Below are 20,730 nucleotides of genomic sequence, written 5' to 3'. Positions count from 1 at the left end.
ATCTCGTTTTTTCTATGGTGATTATTTTTGTATATCTCATTTTTTCCATGTGTTTCACTTTTCTTCTTTATATTGTAACACTTATTCCAATAGCAAATCCTTCATGAAAGTTATTGCATGACATTCTTGATTAAATTATCTTTCCATTCATATATAATTTTATGGTACTACTCCAAAAAAAAAAGTAGTGTTATTAGCTAGTTTTAGAAAATACACTTTTCCCAAAAGGTTTCCCCAATTTTGGCCACTACTGTATGTGTAATTGTGTTAATGAATTCAAATTGTGCCTTTATAACACTTGTGTCATTCTCCCCTTTATTTATTTGAAGTTAACATTCTTTTTGATGCTGCAGTTAATGCTATCAGGAGTATAGATTGTTCTGAATACATAAAGCTATCTATACCTAAAGGTATCTATCTATAATTGGTCTAAACAGTATAGTGCGTATAATTTTATTTTTACCAATCAAAGAGAATATGTGTAGCTTGGGGTTGAATTTTGGAGTCCTTTGTGCTCTCTGAGCTCAGGTGTTTGCTTCAGTGGTGGGTTTCAAATTTTTTTACTACCAGTTCTGTGGGTGTGGCTTGCTTGGTGGACGTGGCTTGGTCATGTGACTCAGTGGGCATGGCCAACTTGACAGCCACGGCCACTTAATCACATGACCACTCCATCTAGCCACACCCACTGAAAAAGGTAGGAATTTTTTTTGAATTTCTACCTATCTACTTATTTTCTGCCCAGGCCTGGCCTAATCTATCAAAGGCCTCCTCCTGCATGCCTCCCTGCCCTCCCTTCATCAGTCACATGTGTCACCCCGTTTCCCCTCCTTCAGCGGCCCCGGCCCTAGTCCCGCTTCCTCCTCCACCACCGCCTCTTTCTTTGGGATGCTTACCTTCCTCCTGTGGCGGCTGGTCCAGAGTCCAGAAGGCAAGCTGACCTCCGATAGTTTTCACATTTGCATCAAAAAAGAAAAAGCCTCCCAGCCACCGCCTCTTTGAGAGCTGCTTCCTGGCAGTGGCGGCTGGCTGGAGGCTGCTGAATGCTACCGGACGTCGCCGAAAAAGCCACTGCCATCGCCACCCTGTTCTTCGCGCCGGCCGCACATGCGCATCTCATTGCCTGCTGCGTTGCACTTGGACTGACACAACAGGCAATGAGATGTGATGCCAGCAGCTTTTTCAGTGACCTCCGGTAGCTTTTGGCGGCCTGCTTAGCTTAGCGGCTCTCAAAGAGGCTTTTTCTTTTTTGATGCAACCTCAAGAAGCCTCCCAGCCACTGCCTCTTTGAGAGCCGCTTCCCGGCAGGCGGGGCAAATGAGCGGCAACTGGGCTACCAGTTCGGGGGCATGGCCAGCCAGCAGTCACTAACGGTTTGGCGACCCAGGCCAAATTACCGCTACCGGTTCGCCCCAAACTGGTAGAAACCCACCACTGATTTGCTTGCATTTCATTACCCAACTAAGTAATATCACCAGTGCACAAATATGTCTGCAAGAAAACAACCTCAAAGAGCACACGAGATTCCATACATTTGTTCTTCTAAAGTAGGTTTAAGGTTCTTAAACCTCTTTCCCTTTTCCCTCTCCCTTGAAATAGCTAATAGAGCAGAAGCTGGCACTGTATGGACTTTCTTACCATTTCTGATGTCTTTAAGATAGGACCGAACCAAACAGTTGCTCACCCAAAGATTCACAAGGACACTTGAGAAACTAGCAAGGTATCTACAAAATCTGACTTTCCCCAAGATGAGAATAGAATTTTTCAAAGCCCAGGCATAATATCTGACCATCCACTCACAGCTGCAAGCTTGAAACTCCAAAACTGCATGAGCTGAGCATACCTGCCCAAGTGGTGATAAGGAGATTGAAAGTATTTCACCTATACGGTATTATGACATTGTGAATTCTACAGGCATAGCAGGCCTGCTTATATTCTGCCCGTAATATGTAAATTTTCAGAAAGACTAGACGATTTCTATGTGAACCGTCTTCTGGAAGATTCACAATCCTTTATCGCTCGTTCAGTAGTTAAATTCTGTACGGCCACAATGAAAAATAAAACATAACTGATCACAGAAATCACCACTTTTGTTTTTATTTATCACTTTAAGTTTAACACATCTAGCTGTTTTGTTTTATGTGATACTTATTTTACTTCACAGATTGTAATATTTTAGATCTACAGTGACACAGGTATTTATAGTAATGTGCAATGTGTTACATTTTCATTTGTTTTATCTTTGCTGTATTAGTATTTTATCTCATCTACTTGATTTTAATGTGGTGGTGTATTTTTTTTTTCAAATGTTGCTAGTCATTGACCAATAATCCATATTCCAAGTGGTTCAGGCTCTTTCATTGGTTATTTTTATTTTATATATTCCCTTTGCCTTTAGGTACATATATTCCAGAGGTGGGTTTCAGCAGGTTCTGACCAGTTCTGGAGAACCGGTAGCGGAAATTTTGAGTAGTTTGGAGAACCAGTAGTAAAAATTCTGACTGGCCCCAACCCATCTATTCTCTGCCTCCCGAGTCCCAGCTGATCAGAAGGAAATGGGGATTTTGCAGTAATCTTCCCCTTGATTGGGGAGGGAATGGAGATTTTACAGTATCCTTCCCCTGGAGTGGGGTGGGAATGAAGATTTTACAGTATGCTTCCCCTGCCACGCCCACCAAGCCACACCCAGCAAGCCATGCCACACCCACTAAGCCACACCCACAGAACCGGTAGTAAAATTTTTTGAAACCCATCACTGATATTCATATTCATTCATATTCATTCATTAACTCATTCATTCATCCATTGGAATGAACAAATTAACAATAAAGAAACAACATAATAAAGTGAATTGAGTCACCATTAGGAAATATTGTCCCTAATATACATCTACCATATATCAAAGTATTAATTTTACTAAAGCCGATAATTCTTTTTTTTCATGAGTCCCCAGGGCTCTGTTGAAATGAATCCCAGATTTTTCTCTGTATGTGTGTCGTACATTAAAAATGCTCTGCAGATCATCCCAACCAGCCACTAAAATCTATTCCTGAATTGACAGAGAAGTTCTGGGATATAGTGTTGAGGACTTCTCTGCCCTACTGCTTCTTGGCTGCCTCAGCAGGAAAACTCAGGACTTCATAGCTACCATCATAACTTCAATAAGCCACAATTTATTTGGACTGGTTTATCATCAGTCAACTTAAATTTATTTACTTAGGTGTGTCTTCCTTCATAAAGGTCCTTTCTATTGTACGCCTGCTAAATGGGGGGAAAATGGAAAAACTAGAGTGAATCTGATAATCTAGAAATGTGCAGTTGAGAATTGTAGTATTGAATTGGATAAAGGATTCCTTTGTAAATCATCAAGAGCTAACTATTTCTAAATCTCTTTAGCGTGTCATTCCTGTATCCTAACTAAGCAAGCAGTCTATTTATTCTGTGTTTATCCTACTCTTCTTCCAGGTGTTTTAAAAATCTTTACAAGACAGAAATGAAAGAAAAAAAAAACCCACATCTTTTTCTTGCAAGTTGCTTCAATGTCTTTAAATTGACAATGTTATTGGAATTCTTATTTTATCTTTTGTATTATTTTTTTTTAATTTGATTTATATGCCGCCCTTCTCCGGAGACTCAGGGCGGCTTACAATGCATTAAGCAATTAAGTATTAATTTGCATTTTATAGCCCAACATAATATTTTGGTATTTTCTGGCATTTTCTTTACATTTGATTTTGCTTTGTTATTTATGAGCATTTGGCTATTTGTGCTGAGAGAAAAGCACAAAAGGCAGAAATGTTTTAGCCAGAGGTGGGTTTCAGCAGGTTCTGACCAGTTCTGGAGAACCGGTAGTGGAAATTTTGAGTAGTTTGGAGAACCGGTAAATACCACCTCTGACTGGCCCCGCCCCCATCTATTCTCTGTCTCCCAAGTTCCAGCTGATTGGGAGGAAATGGGGATTTTGCAGTAACCTTCCCCTGGTTTGGGGAGGCAATGGAGATTTTATAGTATCCTTCCCCTGCCACGCCCACCAAGCCACGCCATGCCCACAGAACCGGTGGTAAAAAAATTTAAAACCCACTACTAGTTTTAGTAATCATTTACTGGAAATAAAACCAGAAAATACCCACTGAAGACAATGATGTTCAACGCTTATAGGCAACGGCTATTAGATCATAATAGTATCATGCAGGAACTTGCATGAAAAATCTATCTAGGCCTGTTTATGAGAAAATGTCAATTTTTATGGATTCTGAGAAACATCAGAATAAGTTAGTTAGCTCCTATTGAAGATTTTAATTTTCCCAGTAGAATTCTCATGAGAATCTTCTCTTGTCTCCCTTTTTAACTTCTGACTATATAATGCATTTGGCACTTAACCTTTTCCTGTTCCAATTCCATGTGACATTTTAAGATTTTTAAACCACTGCTGTTGGATGCAGTTTACACAAAACGGACCTAAATGTTTTATTTAACAGTTTAACGGTCTCCTTGCGTGGGCTCTAAAAAATACAAAGATTGGCCAATTTAAAGAAATAAAATTAGCACAGAACAACAGTCCTTTGTGGACAGATCGGGTAGAGCAGGGATCTCCAACTTTGGCCACTTTAAAACTTATTTATTTTATTTATTTATTTAGTTCGTCAAACATGTATGAGATAACAGGTATAAGTATAAACATGGACATGAGCACATGAAATGAGTATAAATAAATGGGGACAGTAGGATAGGGACGGTAGGCACGCTGGTGCGCTTATGACCTCTTAGGAATGGGGTGAGGTCAACAGTAGACAGTTTAAGGTTGAAGCTGTGAGGGTTTGAGGAAGTAACAACAGTCAGGTAGAGCATTCCAGGCATTGACCACTCTATTGCTGAAGTCGTATTTTCTGCAATTGAGTTTGGAGTGGTTTACCTTGAGTTTGTATCTATTGTTTGCCCACGTATTATTGCGGTTGAAGCTGAAGTAGTCATTGACAGGTAGGACGTTTTAGCAGACAATTTTGTGTAGTATGCTTAGGTCAGACCGTAGGCGGCGTAGTTCAAGGTTGACCAAGCCCAAAATTTCAAGCCTGGTGGCGTAAGGTATTCTGTTGTGAGCAGAGGAGTGGAGGACTCTTCTCGTGAAATACCGCTGGACCCGCTCGATTGTATTAATGTCCGATATACAGTGTGGACTCCAGGCAGACGAGCTGTATTCAAGAATTGGTCTGGCAAAGGTTTTGTATGCCCTAGTTAGCAGTACAGTGTTACCAGAGAAGAAGCTTCGTTTTTGTGGACTTCAAATTTTTCTGGCTGAGGAATTCTGGGAGTTGAAGTCCGCAAGTCTTAAAGTTGCCACGGTTGGAGACCCCTGGGGTAGGAGGACCCCTTGCATTAGGTACACTGTCCTGTTTTTCACACCTGTGCTTCATTGCTTTACCTACCTGAAGGTACTTTAGACCAGAGCAATGATTTTCTTGTATCACACTGTTGCCTTGGGCACTCAGTTTGAATCTCTTTAGCAGAATTACAGTATTTACGCCAAAGGTTCCAGGTTCAATCCTTGAATCCTCAGTTAAGTAACAAGTGATGGAAACTCTCACTTTCTCCCAGGACCCCATTGAGTCACTGTTTACTGCTGGGCTGGATGATTAAGTGATATGAAATGCTTTCCAGTATTCCTACTCTTCAGTCCTGTTACATTTGATTGGGGTATTTTTTTGGAACCAGCTTTCTACGCATCTTCCAAAAGTTTCAAAGTAAAGTTCCTGGAAAAACATATATATGTATTTTCACCTGCTGCCTTCAATGTCTCTCTTGCAGTGTGTGCTGTATTTATGGAGTTTAAAGATAAACTTCCCCAAAACACTTTTCCTGCTCCGAGGGAACCATGAGTGCAGGCATCTCACAGAATATTTCACCTTCAAACAAGAGTGTAAGTAAAAGATGTTGGATGGGCTGTGTGTGACAAAAGAAGGTTTGTGAATGTTGATGAGGCTGCATAAATGCTGCAGCTTCCCCTCCTCCTCCTCCTCCTCCTCCACCCCACCCCCACCCCCCGTAGAAGGGGCGTTTCAACAGAGACTGAGAGAGCTGCTCCTGACTTACTGTTTTCCTGACAGTCTGACTCCATGCAAGCTTTCCCTCCCACTCCCATTGCTTTAGGGACCCTGCAGCCTGTAATTATTGCCAAGAGCTTTCAGCTCCAGATCGTGCAGCTGGTATCCGAATCGGAGGGAAATTGAGGGCTTCCCCTTCAATGCAGATTCTTGACTGATTCTATCTATCTAATCTAGCCATCCATCTATCCATCTGGTGAAAAGAAAAAAAAAACGTGAATAAAAGCTTAGGGAAGGAAACCCAGGTCGATTCTCTTTTTGATCAGTTTAAAAATCCTGCAGATAAAATGGGTTTAATTCCCTCCCTTCCTCCCTTCCTTGGCTGCAGTTCTCTTCTTGCATATTTAAATATTACTTCCCTGGCTTAGCATATTAGCTCAAAAAACCCCAAATGTCTCCTTGTGTTCCAGCCTCCCTCCAGTACAACTCTCTCTTTCTCTGCTTTGTCTAAAACCTCCTTGTGCTGTAGAAATTCATGAATTTTGCACCTTCTTGTTTTCCTGCTTGGGTTTTCCTTATTAAACTGTGGAATTGGAATTCAACCTAGCTTTGCCTTGGAACGCAAGACACCCCCCCCCCCCTCGAGACTGTTTCAATTTTTCTACTCTGTTTGGTTAAGGTGGAGCTCTCGCCTCACAGTCAGGACGCTGTGAGTTTGATCCTAGGTAGTGGCAGATATTTCTCTCTCTGGGCACAATGAGAATGTATCTGTTGAACAAATCTCCACATTGGTGTCAGGAAGGGCATCCGGCGAGTAAACACTCTACTAGCTCCATTCAGTTGCCCAGACTCCACCCTGCAAAGGATTATGGGGCCATTAAACGATGATGATGATTCCATAAATCCCTATAAGAAGGAATATTTACAGACCCCTCGCATCCTGGACATAAACTGTTTCAACTCCTACCCTCAAAACGACGCTATAGAGCACTGCACACCAGAACAACTAGACAAGAACAGTTTTTTCCTGAACACTCTGCTAAACAAATAATTCCCTCAACACTGTCAAACTATTAATAATTATCACTATTAATAATCTCATCGTTCCTATCACCCATCTCCTCCCACTTATGACTATATGACTGTAACTTGTTGCTGGCATCCTTAAGATTTATAGTGACTGTTTCCCTATGACTATCATTAAGTGTTGTACCTTATGATTCTTGACGAATGTATCTTTTCTTTTACGTACACCGAGAGCTTATGCACCGAGACAAATTCCTTGTGTGTCCAATCACACTTGGCCAATCAAGAATTCTATTCTATAAGAAGGAAAGGAAGGAGACTGCTGATATGCTGATCATCAGTTGCTGTCAGTTTTGCCCTGGCTTGTAAGACCCAATTGGTTGCCCGATTTTTCACTTTCCCTGAATTCACACATTCCACAAGAAGTAAATAAAATGCAGGTGCCATGCGGTCTAGTAGTTGAGGCACCAGGCTAGAAAGCAGAAGAGTTCTAGTTCCGCTTCAGCCATCAAAGCCAGAGAGGTGACCTTGGACCAGTCACTCTCAGCCCAACCCTACCTCATTGGGTGATTATTGTGGGGAAAATAGGAGAAAGGTGCATTGGGTGTGCTGGCCGTCTTGAGTTATTTTTAAAAGTAATAAAGGCAGGATATAAATAAATAACTAAATGAATAATACGTGGACGAAATCCATTCATATTCTAGAAATGAAGATGGTGAATCATTTTTGTCCTCATTTCTTTTACTTGCTATTGAAAAGAGCAATGCAATTTTTAAGTCGGTCACACGGTAAGGGGAAGATGCCAAGATTATAGGTACCTGGATATACACTCTTCATTATTTTTCTACTGCGAGGACAAACCTATCAGTCCTGCCAGTAATTGTACGGCATACAGATTAACCAGGTTCTTTGTGATAAATTAGTTTTGCTTTCCCGTTTCTTGCAACTTGCAATGACAGCACCCATGTTCCTTTCAGTAAAACTTTAATATGTGGCTTTGGTCCTGGCAGAATTTCATTTTGAATTTAGAAAATACTCGCACTGTACTTTGACGATTCTACAAAGGTAAAGCAATTATCATTATTAGATTTTTATCCTGCCATTTTAATATATAACTCAAGACGGCAAACATAGCTAATACTCCTTCCTCCTCCTCTTTTCCCCACAATGACAGCTCTGTGAGGTGGGTTGGGCTAAGAGAGAGTGACTGACCCAAAGTCACCCAGCTGGCTTTCATGCTTAAGGCAGAGCTAGAACTCACAGTCTCCTGGTTTCCAGACCAACCAGCACCTAAGTACTACCCTGAATGGATGTGCGAATAGAATAGAATAGAATTCTTTATTGGCCAAGTGTGATTGGACACACAGGGAATTTGTCTTTGGTGCATAAGCTCTCAGTGTACATAAAAATACATTCATCAAGAATCGTAAGGTACAACACTTAATGATAGTCATGGGGTACAAATAAGCAATCAAATCATACTAGGAAACAATCAATGGTGCTTTAACACGCAACTGAAGGGAGATTTATAAATCTGCCTCCACATGCTTCATCCTAAATGAATGAATGAATGGTTTTAAATGACAAAACAGAAAGCAGTGGCATTCAGATTCTTCCATAGAGGATTGATTGATTGATTGATTGATTGATTGATTGATTGATTGATTGATTTGATTTATATGCCGCCCTTCTCCGGAGACTCAGGGCGGCTTACAATACGTTAAGCAATAGCCTTCATACTTTTGTATATACCTGCTTAGTAGGGCTTTCGCCCCCCGCCCCCCAAGCGGTGTTCTTTTTTTATACAAAGTCAGTTTATTGCCCCCACAATCCGGGTCCTCATTTTACCTACCTCGGAAGGATGGAAGGCTGAGTCAACCTTGAGCCTGGTGAGATTTGAACTCACAGTAATTGCAGGCACCTGTCAGCTAAGTGCTACTTGAGTGCTACTTAACAGCGCTTTAGTCCGTTGCTCCACCAAGGCACCAAGGATTATCAGTGACTCCTCAGTAAGGAGATCAGCATGGGCTGAAAATGAAAATGTTCATCGCTGCTCCAATTTCCTCCTAAGTGCCACTGCAAGGAATTCTGGAGTTTGTTCCCCCACATCGTCACCCAGGATGAAGTGATGTAACTCCGCTCGCTTGCCCACCACCCTGTATGAGCTGTGTGTACTTTTTTTAAAAAAAAAAAAAACAGAGAATCTTCTGACACACGCAAGGGGTCAGTGAGAGATTTCTAGGATTTATTGTTAGACGAGCTGAGCTTAAAAATCTCCCAACTGTCGTAAGTGTGAAAGTCGGTGCCTGAGAGAAAGGAAGGAGCAGGCAGTCGCAGTTCTTGTTCTGACCCAACTCCCCAAACATGACAAACCCTCTGAAGTGAACTCAAAAGATTCCTTTAATTAGGAGTGCCGGCAGCCCAGCAAAAAGGTTTCTCTCTCACCGCAGGCTAACAAGTCCATCCGGCCGGAATATGAATAGTTGTCTGCCACATCTATTCATCTCCGCCCCCTGCCTTTTATCCCCAGAGCTAGGGTGGGGCTTCGTTAGCAGTGGTGGCTCTTCCTTCCCAAAGACCGGCCCATAGATTTCCACTGCTCTCCTCTCCTCTGCCTTCTGCGCATCTGTGCGTCAGGCACTGGATCCAGCTGTTCCTCCTCTTCCTCATCAACCACCTCCAGACCTGGGGGCTGTTGACTCTCCATCTGAGGGCTGACGGACGGCCCAGGCTCTACCTCTGTCTCTCTCTCTCTCTGCCAGCTCCATTCCTTCTTCCCCCTCGGAGCTCTCAGGTTGCCTTGATACTGGCCCTGACTCCCACGCTACTGCCTCTGATTCAGCTGCAGCCGACAGGCCACAACAGTTCTGTTTCCAGTTTTATCCCCAAAGAAGCCTTTTGGTCTGTAGATCAGCTGTTGCCTATGCCAAAATTTTGCAAATCTGCAGCCTTTATAACAGCTGCATTTTTCCCCCCCTCCACTTCTGCTTGCTGCAGGTCGAATCAAGTACTCAGAGCGGGTATATGATGCGTGCATGGATACATTTGACTGTCTTCCTCTCGCGGCCCTCTTGAATCAACAGTTTCTGTGCGTGCACGGAGGGCTCTCCCCAGAAATCACGTGTCTAGACGACATTAGGAGAGTAAGTGGTCTTTTTTCTCTCTTTCCACCCTCCAGCCCATTAAACAGGGTATTTTTATAACCTGTGACTGGGTTTTACTCACAGGCTGTTTGCAAAATTACTGGTCCAGAAATTCAAAACTTTTCTTTTGAAGCTCCCTAAAACTCATAGACGAGATGATATAACAATTCAGCATGTAATCAGTGGCCACGTCTTCTCCCTCAATGCTGAAGGGAGCATTTGAGAAACCCTTTCAGAGAAACTATTAAGTGGAACGGGTTTTCTCTTGGTTTTACCCATATTTTTCGGCGTATAAGATGCACCGGAGTATAAGATGCACCTTAGTTTTTGGGGAGGAAAATGGGGGGGGGGGTTTGGAATTCTGCCTACTAGGTATTCATCTGGCTAGTCCCAGCACATTAATTCCTCACTGGTTTCGAGGTTGGGGCTGGTTGTCGGAGGGAGCAGCAATTAGAAAAGCAGGCAAAGCACGGAAGATCCCTTCGCTCGTGTTGGGGCTGATAAACAGCTTCGAAAGCACAGCTGATCCTCGGAGGGAGCTTCAGTGACTAAAGTAGGCAAAGCGCGGAAGGGGTAAGAGAAGCCAGCAGCTGTTCCAGGAAGCCATTTTGGGCACCTCACTGGGTTATATTCGGAGTATGAGACGCACCCAAATTTTCAGCCTCTTTTAGGAGGGAAAAAAGTGTGCCTTATACTCTGAAAAATACGGAAATGTTGGGGAACTCTGTCATAATGGACTGTGCTATTTTATAGATATCTTTTTTGCCCCTGGCCTGTTCTGCATGTCTTCATAATATGTTCTCCTTGTCTTAGAGATTTGCATTCACAATTGCCTTTTTTTGTCTGTTTGTGTGCATATTTGTCTTTCAGTTAGACAGGTTTAAGGAGCCTCCAGCCTTTGGTCCAATGTGTGACCTACTGTGGTCAGATCCATCAGAAGATTATGGCAATGAGAAGACCCTGGAACACTTCACTCACAACACTGTTCGAGGTTGCTCCTATTTCTACAGGTGAGGCAGTGTTCAAGCAATATTTCTAAACCGAAAAGGGAACGGCATGAGGCCACGGGGCTCAGTCCTTTGGGTTTCCGGAACTCGGCCACATTAGGGGACCCTATCCCAGGGGTCGGCAACCTTAAACACTCAAAGAGCCACAAAGGTCCTAACCGAAAGCCCCCCCTTCAATTCTGGAGCCAACCGGAAGTCCGGTTCCCCCACCATAGACTCTCCTTCTAGCGTGGCGTTCTTTTCCTTCTACCTGTCCTAACCGAAAGCCCAATCAATTGTAGAGCCGACCGGTGACAGGGAGCCACAGCAAAGGAATGAAAGAGCCACATGTGGCTCCAGAGCCCCGGGTTGCCGACTCCTGTCCTATCCAGTCAGCCTTTAGGGCAGTGGTTCTCAACCTGTGGGTCGCGACCCCTTTGGGGGTCGAATGACCCTTTCACAGGAGTCGCCTAAGACGATCAGAAAAACATATTTTCGATGGTTTAAGGAATAATTTTATGGTTGGGGGGTCACCACAACATGAGGAACTGTATTAAAGGGTCGCGGCATTAGGAAGGTTGAGAACCACTGCTTTAGGGTCATTCAATATTTTTGTGAGGAATGTCCCTTTTCTGGACGTTTGAGGATGGCAGCCTGGTCATAACCATCAATGCTTGTCAGTCATTATATTATAATCAATTAGAATGCAGGATTTGGCACAACTCTTATTGTTCTCCACACATTCTAAGAAAATAGTGAAGAATTGGTTACTTACCTTCTTATAAGTTATCATTCACAAACAGACCTACTCTTATATCTAGAACTAGCTGGACGCCCGTGCTTCGCTATGAAACTATGTGCTCAGGCTTGATAAATTGACACTTCCAGCTTGAAACTTAATGTAGAATGTGTAACTCCGTAGCATCAGAGTGTGTTAATATAATGCAACTGGCAGTTGGAACAGAGGGGGTGGGGGAGTAGAATGTCCCAGCCTGCAGCATCCATCGGTATTCATCTGACTAGCATCCTGTCAGTGTGTGAGAGAGTTGAGAGGTATTTGGAAACTCAAACAGTATTTGCTGTGTGAGCAGGAAGGAGACAGGAAGGAGGCTGGGCGTGGCTTAGCTCAACTGTTCTGTAGTAAAGCTGCTGCTGTGAAAGTAAAACTGAAAGTGAAACTCCTCCCCTCTGCTTGTGTTTTGCATTTGGAACAGATTTCTTTTCAGGTGAGGAGGGGAAGTAGAACTCCTTAGTATCAGAGCATGTAGAACCAACAATAATATAGGAAATACTAATGCTCTGATGGTCATTTCAAAAAATCCTTTCTTAGTGAGCACTTAGAAGCCAAGAGGAACATACATGGCAAATTTCAAGTTTATAGGCTTTACAGTTCTGGAGATTTCATGATTAATGCGTAGTGGTTTTCGCTTTTATATATAGAGAGCTGTGATGGCTAACCTTTTTGCCATCGTGTGCCAAAAATGGGGGTCATGCGTGCGTGACCCCCCTGCACGACCCCTGCTTTTGGCACGCAATGACCCGATGGGCCTGTTTTTCGCCCTCCCCAGGCTCCAGAGGCTTCCTTGGAGCCTGGGGAGGACGAAAACTGCCTTCCCCACCCACCCAGAGGCCACCTGGAGGCCGGAAACGACTTGTTTCCTGACTCCCGGTAAGACCGAACGGCCCGAAAATCAGCTGGCTGGCACACGCATGCGCGCTGGAGCTGAGCTACGGCAATGCTCGTGTGCCCACAGATACAGCTCCGCGTGCCACAGGTTCGCCATCATGGATATAGAGATTTGAGAATGATACTTCAGATGAAGCACCTGAGGTTCAAAAATGGTTGGCTTGTGTGTTTCTTTCCCCTCCTCAACTTCCCCAGAATCTGTTTGACATTTCATCAAGGAACATTTTGATCTGAAGTGCCGCGTGATAAAGCCCATATGTGTCAATTCACAGGTAGCTTCTCATTAAAGATAATTGGTTATTTCAGCACACACTAACGCGTCTCTAAAACCTTTTTATCTTTCAGTTACCCTGCAATTTGTGAATTTTTGCAAAACAATAATTTGTTATCCGTGATTCGAGCGCACGAAGCCCAGGATGCCGGGTAGGTTCATAACAAGCGATATGGTTAACAACTTCCTTGGTTAAGGTGTTTTATAACAGCCTCCTGCTCAGCCTTTGCCTGTTTTTACAGGTACCGAATGTACAGAAAGAGCCAAACCACAGGTTTCCCATCGCTCATCACCATCTTTTCTGCACCAAATTACCTAGACGTCTATAATAACAAGGGTAAGCTGTTGAATGTATGGTGAGGGGTGCCTAAATTGGATTATTGTAAATTTCTTTTTTAAAAAAAAGTACATCATCTTTACTTGTTTTTTTTTGTTTGGCTGGGAATGTTGTGACCATGTGTTCATTCTACAGTAGTGGCCAAAATTTTATTTATTTATTTATTTATTTATTTATTTATTTATTTATTTATTTATTTATTTATTTATTTATTTATTTATTTATTTATTTATTATATTTCTATACCGCCTTTCTCCCGTAGGACTCAAGGCGGTGTACAGTCAAGAAAAATATAGACACACAAACATCATAAAATTGCTAATTAAAATTGTGGAAACGTTTTGGGAAAAGTGTATTTTTCAGGTTTGATGGCTAATAACACCACTTTTTTTGGAGGGCGGGGTGGGGTGAGTTTCAAGATAATTCAAGGTCTTGCGAGACCCGGCCATTGAACATGTGAATGATTTTTTAAAATGTTATCTAATTCTGGGTTTTATTTAATTGACCAAACTAAGTAATAATTTTAATTAGCAATTTTATGATGTTTGTGTGTCTATATTTTTCTTGACTGTACACTGCCTTGAGTCCTACGGGAGAAAGACAGTATAGAAATATAATAAATAAATAAATAAATAAATAAATAAATGTAATGGAGTGTATGGGTTTTTAATGTTTTCTTTTTAAAAAAATTTTGCATATTGGATATTGTTTGCATTGTTCTTTGCTGTAAGCCGCAAAGAACAGTCTAGGGACTCTTAACTATTTAGGACAGGGGTCTCCAACCTTATCAACTTTAAGACTTGTGGACTTCAACTCCCAGAGTTCCTCAGCCAGCTTCGCTAACTCTAACTATTTAGGACAGGGGTCTCCAACCTTATCAACTTTAAGACTTGTGGACTTCAACTCCCAGAGTTCCTCAGCCAGCTTCGCTAACCTGCAGCAAAGCTGGCTGAGGAACTCTGGGAGTTGAAGTCCACAAGTCTTAAAGTTGCTAAGGTTGGAGACCCCTGCCCTAAAAAGTTTCAGTTTTCACTCGGATGCTTTTTGTTCCAACTGGACAGCATCTTCTCTGAGCCCGAGCTTGGTCTACAATATTTGTGAACTTGCCTTATTCTTTGCTGGCCCGGTTTGACTTTTCCTGTCATCCTGAATGAACCAAATTTGGATGTTTTGGGATGGGGTTTCGTTCCCAGTTCTCCTGGCCATATGCAGAATTTATGTAACCACGGGAAGGTTTTAGGCTGTGGAAGAGGGAGTTGTTTGTTCACACTCAGCCGACATTATACAAGTAGCCTCGTTTCATAAGGTTGATATGAGGACAGTTCAAAAAAAAAAAAAAAACAACTCTGAATTCTTTGTAACAGGTGGAAAGCAAATCTGATTAACAAATTTTATTAACTGAACGTCAGAATCAGTTGGATGCTATTCCTGTGGAAGTGCGTGTCCTTATCCAGATGCAGTTTTAAATTTGGGGTTCATGGTTTTGATATTTCTGCACCCCTATCCTCTAATGGGTCATAAAAAGATAGAAATCAGTTCCTTTGCTGTTCAACTACCGTATTTTTCGGAGTATAGGACACACTTTTTTCCCCCCTAAAAGGGGGTGAAAATTTAGATGCGTCTTATACACCGAATGTAGCCCCACCCACCCACTGGCCCCCACTCTTTGGCCTCTGCCTCCCAGCAGTTACCTCCTTGTAAGCAAAAAAAAAAACAGCTCCTTTCAGCTTCAGCATAGCCTAATTAGCACAAGTTGATTGGATCGGCCTCCTGACTCTCAGCTGATTTGCTCTCAGCTGTTTTGAGCAGGGCTCTGCTGCTTGCTGCAAAGAGGTAAATTGCTGGAGCAGATTTTCTTTTTCCTTGTGCTAATCAAGCTATGCTGAAAACGAAAATGAAAGTAAAGCAGGCTGTTTGCTGCAAGGAGGCAAAATTGCTCAGAGGGAGAGGGAGATTTCTTTTTCTTCTTTCCTCACCAAAAAAGGTAGGTGCGTTTTATACTCTGGTGCGTCTTATACTCCGAAAAATACGGTAGTTATGACTTATTGTGTCTGAACCAAGAATTAGTTGGTAAGCTGTCTCAGGAATTCTGGGAGTTGAAGTCCACAGGTTGTGAAAGGGCCACATTTGCCCCACCCCTGGGATAAACCATTGTTCATAATAATAATAATAACAACAACAACAACAACAACTTTATTGTCATTGTGGGTGTATACACAGTATACCCATACAACGAAATTCACTTAACACTCTGACCCACCACAAATTCCCCACCCCTAAACCACCCAAACATCCACACAACAGACCAAGTCATGCTACCTCTGTTATTTCTACTTCAGATATAACAGTACAGTAGTCCTCGAGTTACGACCACAATGGAACCCAACATTTCTGTCGCTAAGGGAAACGTGTGTGTGAAGTGAATTTTGCCCCATTTTACGACCTTTCCTGCCGCAGTTGTTCGGTGAATCACTGCAGTTCTTTTAGTCATCCCGTTGTTAAGTGAATCCGGCTTCCCCCCTTGACTTGGCTTGTCAGAAAGTCAGCAAAGGGGATCATGCAATCCGAGGACACTGCAACCGTCATAAATATGAGTCAGTTGCCAAGCGTCTGAATTTTGATGACGTGACCAGGGGGATGCTGCTAACGGCCGCAAGCGTGAAAAACGGTCTTAAGTCACATTTTCAGTGCCATTGTAACTTCAAACTTGCTTAACGCACTGTAAGCCGCCCTGAGTCTCCAGAGAAGGGCAGCATATAAATCAAATTAAAAAAAAAAACGGTCACTAAATGAACTGTTGTTAAGTCGAGCGTTACATTTAACTTCTGCCCCTGAAAAATGAAGCTACTGATTCCTTGCAGTCAGGTTAGAACAGGGGTGTCAAACTGGAGGCCCACCGGCCGAATGCGTCACATGCAGGCCACGCCCACCCCAGCTCCACAGATGGCGTAAACATCACAAAATGTCTCGTGACGGCAACATGACGCGGCGAGTTTGACACCCATGGGTTAGAAGAAGAGAGCATGTAGGGCCAGTGCTCGTATCAGAGAGCACTAAAATAGCCAGAATGTTGAAGAACAAATCGGAAAAGTGCTGGAAATGTCATCAGACACCGGGCTTATATTACCATATGTGGTGGACTTTTGTAGAAGCCAAAAGATATTGGACTAAAATCCACACATGGTTGGAAAAAATGATTAAAAAGCACATCGACTTCAAACCAGAGATTTTTTTTTTTATTAGAGATTTTACCAGAAACATATAACAGAGAATTGAGTTACTTGATTGTGAATGTATTGAAAGCGGCTAGAATTGTGTTTGCTAAAAATTGGAAAAATGAGGAAATACCTAAACAAGATGAAGTTATTAAGAAAATGATGGAATGTGTTGAAATGAGCAAATTGACATTTGAAATTAGAGAAACAGGAAGATAAACAATATTATAAGATATAGGATTTATTTTATCAATGGCTAGATAATAAAACATGGAAATGAAATATGAAATGGATGTTATAATACAATTTATGGAAATGATTTTAATGGGATGAAAATGCCATTGTTAAATGAATGACAAATGAGAATAATGATATAAAGATATATGTTAGATTGATAATATGAGAAATTAGAGAGTTCGTTATGATGAACATGAGATGAAGCACAAAAGATTTGTAACCGACATACACACTACTTGTAATTGGAATGGATGATGGATGTTTTTATGTTTTGTTTAAAAATAAAAAAATTATTTTAAAAAGAAAATATGTTTGGACATGGCATTACTCCTCCTCTTTTCAGTTTTTAGCAGTTGGCCTCTAGCAAAGATAATTTTTTAAAATGTTTTTATCTGTTTTTGTCTGAGGTTTCCTTTTGTTTAATCGCTGTCTTAATCGCTATACAGAACTGTATATTCGGAGCTCTTGGATGGGAGGTACAAATCAGCACTCATCCTGTTTTGTTTTCTTCCAGCTGCTGTTTTAAAATACGAAAATAATGTCATGAATATCAGACAATTCAACTGCTCTCCGCACCCATACTGGCTTCCGAATTTCATGGATGTTTTCACATGGTCTCTGCCTTTTGTAGGAGAAAAGGGTAAGGGATGAACACTTGCTAGTAGTAAAAAGGGTTAACCAAGAAGTTGAAGGAAAAATTCCTCTGGAACAATAGGATTGGTTAGCCTGAGCTAGATGTAGGCCCCAAGTCTTCTGTTGCTTACTAAGGCACTCTTTTTTTATGAAACTATGCAAAATATGGTTTTCAGAACAACGTAACCTTTCAAAAAAAATAATAATAACCAGGCTACTGGCTAGCATTTCTGTAGTGGGAAATTTAAATTAAATTTGTAACAGATTGAAAAACACCATTGAACAAAACCAGCATTTTCTGTTAGTTCTGGGAAATAGATGGTGGCAGTTGTGATTAAATATTTCTGTCTTGAGAAAGCAGACACAATCCTTAAAGGCCTCCGTTCTTCGATAGTCAAAGCTTATTTGTTTAAATTATCCTTTTCTTGCTGGTTTTTCCCTAAAATACCCTTTCTTCTGGAGCTAATTTAGTCTTCATTCCATAGACTTGGCTCTGATTCCTAAACGTCGTATAACAGACATTGATAGTATGACTACATCTTATCCTTAGTCCCTCATCTGTGTGAAAGAGAATGCACTTCTGTAGGGATTATGAGACTTGAAGAATAATAACCATTGCAAAGACTTCTTTAAATACAGAGCCTGTAGTACAGTGGACTAAAGCACTGTTATTAATATCTGCTGCTTGCAATTACTGCAAGTTCAAATCTCACTAGGCTCAAGGTTGACTCAGCCTTCCATCCTTTCAAAGGTCGATGAAATGAGGACCCAGATTGTGGGGGCAGTAAGCTGACTTTGTATAAATATACAAAAGTATGAAGGCTATTGCTTAACGCACTGTAAGCCGCCCTGAGTCTCCAGAGAAGGGCGGCATATAAATTAAAGCAAAAAAAAAAAAAAAAAGTCTTTAACAGACAGTCTTTAAAGGCTCTACATTTGGCTGCCACTTTCAATATCCTTAAAACTCTCCACAGTTCTTAAACTTACAGAATGTCTTTAATTGCCACTTCAACATTAGAATTAGAATTTTTTATTGGCCAAGTGTGATTGGACACACAAGGAATTTGTCTTGGTGCATATGCTCTCAGTGTACATAAAAGAAAAGATACGTTCATCGAGAATCATAAGGTACAACACTTAATGATAGTCATAAGGTAAATAATAAGCAATCCAGAAACAATATCAATATAAATCGTAAGGATCCAAGCAACAAAATTACAGTCATACAGTCATAAGTGGGAGGAGATGGGTGGTGGGAACGATGAGAAGATTAATAGTAGTGCAGACTTAGTGAATAGTTTGACAGTGTTGTGGGAATTAGTTGTTTAGCAGAGTGATGGCGTTTGGGAAAAAACTGTCCTTGTGTCTAGTTGTTCTGGTGTGCAGTGCTCTATAGCGTCGTTTTTAGGCCAGGAGTTGAAACAGTTTATGTCCAGAATGCGAGGGGTCTGTAAATATTTTCCCAGCCCTCTTTGACTCGTGCAGTATTCAGGTCCTCAGTTGCTCAGTGTTCTGACCTGTTGGCCGCCGGCCCCTCCAGCAGCCGAATCAGAGGAGGAGGAGGCGTGGGAGTCAAGGTCAGCATCAAGGCAACCTGAGAGCTCCAAGGGGGAAGAGGGACTGGAGCTGGGAGAGAGAGAGAGAGAGACAGAGACAGAGAGAGAGAGAGAGAGACAGACAGACAGACAGACAGACAGACAGACAGACAGCTGGCTTCAGTGCCTGATACACAGGTGAGCAGAAGGCAGAGGAGAGCAGTGGAAATCCATGGGCTTGTTATGGCCCATCAGCAGCCTGCGCGAATCATGGCTGATCCCGATGACGAGGAGGCTGGTGTGGGGTTGTGCCAGCAGCCTGCGCTGCCGGCACTCGCGTCGGACAGCAAGGAGGCTGAAGAGGATGTGGTGCCAGAGGCAGAGACTCAGCCTGGGCGTTCAGAACCTCCAGAGGCTCCTTCAAGTGGAGAGAGCGAAGTGGAGGAGCCTCTCCTCAATGCTCGAGCACGCAGGGCTGCCAAAAGGCAGGAGTGGCTACTCAGGAGGAAGAGGTCTCCTCGAGAGTAAGGTTTGAGGATAATTGGCCACTCTCTTAGCCTATTTAAGTCGCACACAGTTAGTAATTTCTTGCTGGAAACAACGTGTAATTATTACAGAGCATTTTGGAGAGTGAGTGTCTTATCGTATCTTGTTTTCTGGGCTGGTTGCCAACCTTTGCCGGACTTTGTTTATTCTTGGTACGTTATAACTTTGATAAGGACTGTTGGTGTGTGTCACAATCCTTGGGAATCCGGAGCTGGGGCAGAACAGGGCTGGTCCTTGGGATGGAAGAACCACCGCTGCTAGCGAAGCCCCACCTTAGCTCTGGGGATAAAAGGCAGGGGGCGGAGATGAATAGATGAGGCAGACGATTATTCATCTTCCGTCCGGATGGACTTGTTAGCCTGCTGTGTGGGGGGCTGCTGGCGCTCCTAATAAAGGAATCTTTGAGTTAACTTACGAGGGTTTGTCGTGTTTGGGGAGCTGGATCAGAACCCTCAGCAACCCAATCAAAGTTTGGACAGGGCTGAATGAGGAGAGCTTGGGACTCCAGCCATCCCCGCGTCCAAAGGATCATGCGATCAGGATCCAAGAGCTTGGTGCCTGGCTCACAGATGGCTTCTGCCTCTGAACTAGCAGATTACATCGCTTGCTTCCTACACCGTGAATGCAATTCAATTTTGAAGAGTCGTTTTATTTGTTCAGAAAGAACACGGCTTCAGTCTTCTACCGTAGTTACTTAATTATGTATCCCCAAGACCAAAGCATTCCTGGTGGTTTCTGACCATAATAATATGCAAAAAAAAACAACAACCAACAACAACAGTATGAGATAAAAGCATAATAAATCTGCAACTTTTAAAAAGTTAAAGCGGATTTAATCATCGTTCAGCCGGCCATTGACATCATCCACGGGAGATGATATCAGCTCTGAAAAGGCCTTATGGAATAACTCAAATTTGGAATTGCTTTTTGAAATATCAGAGCTCTTGCTGATCTCATCCCCAGTAGAAAGAAGGCTGTTCCATGGGGAGAAGTAGGGGGCTCCATCTGAAAGCGTTGTCTGGGTCCCACTGAGCTTCCCTTGGGCGGACTGATTGTGCATACGGTCCCACTTAGCCAGT

The 20,730-nt window shown here is 42.4% G+C and overlaps 1 protein-coding gene across 4 annotated transcripts in view; it reads left to right on the top strand.

Moving 5' to 3' along the window:
- The window catches only part of PPP3CC (protein phosphatase 3 catalytic subunit gamma), an 83,916-nt gene that overhangs the window by 50,652 nt on the left and 12,534 nt on the right, over positions 1-20,730 (top strand). For all 4 annotated transcript variants that reach the window (XM_060693587.2, XM_060693586.2, XM_087875880.1 and 1 more), the window contains exons 4-9: positions 5,800-5,911; positions 10,059-10,204; positions 11,075-11,214; positions 13,223-13,300; positions 13,391-13,485; positions 17,452-17,577. In XM_060693587.2, coding sequence (XP_060549570.2) covers positions 5,800-5,911; positions 10,059-10,204; positions 11,075-11,214; positions 13,223-13,300; positions 13,391-13,485; positions 17,452-17,577 — 697 coding nt within the window. The remainder of the gene's footprint in view (positions 1-5,799; positions 5,912-10,058; positions 10,205-11,074; positions 11,215-13,222; positions 13,301-13,390; positions 13,486-17,451; positions 17,578-20,730) is intronic.

The sequence above is a fragment of the Pantherophis guttatus genome, chromosome 9, assembly GCF_059756535.1.
Source record: "Pantherophis guttatus breed Tessera chromosome 9, ASM5975653v1, whole genome shotgun sequence".
NCBI classification, from domain to species: domain Eukaryota; kingdom Metazoa; phylum Chordata; class Lepidosauria; order Squamata; family Colubridae; genus Pantherophis; species Pantherophis guttatus.
This window is presented reverse-complemented; position numbering and strand designations above follow the sequence as displayed.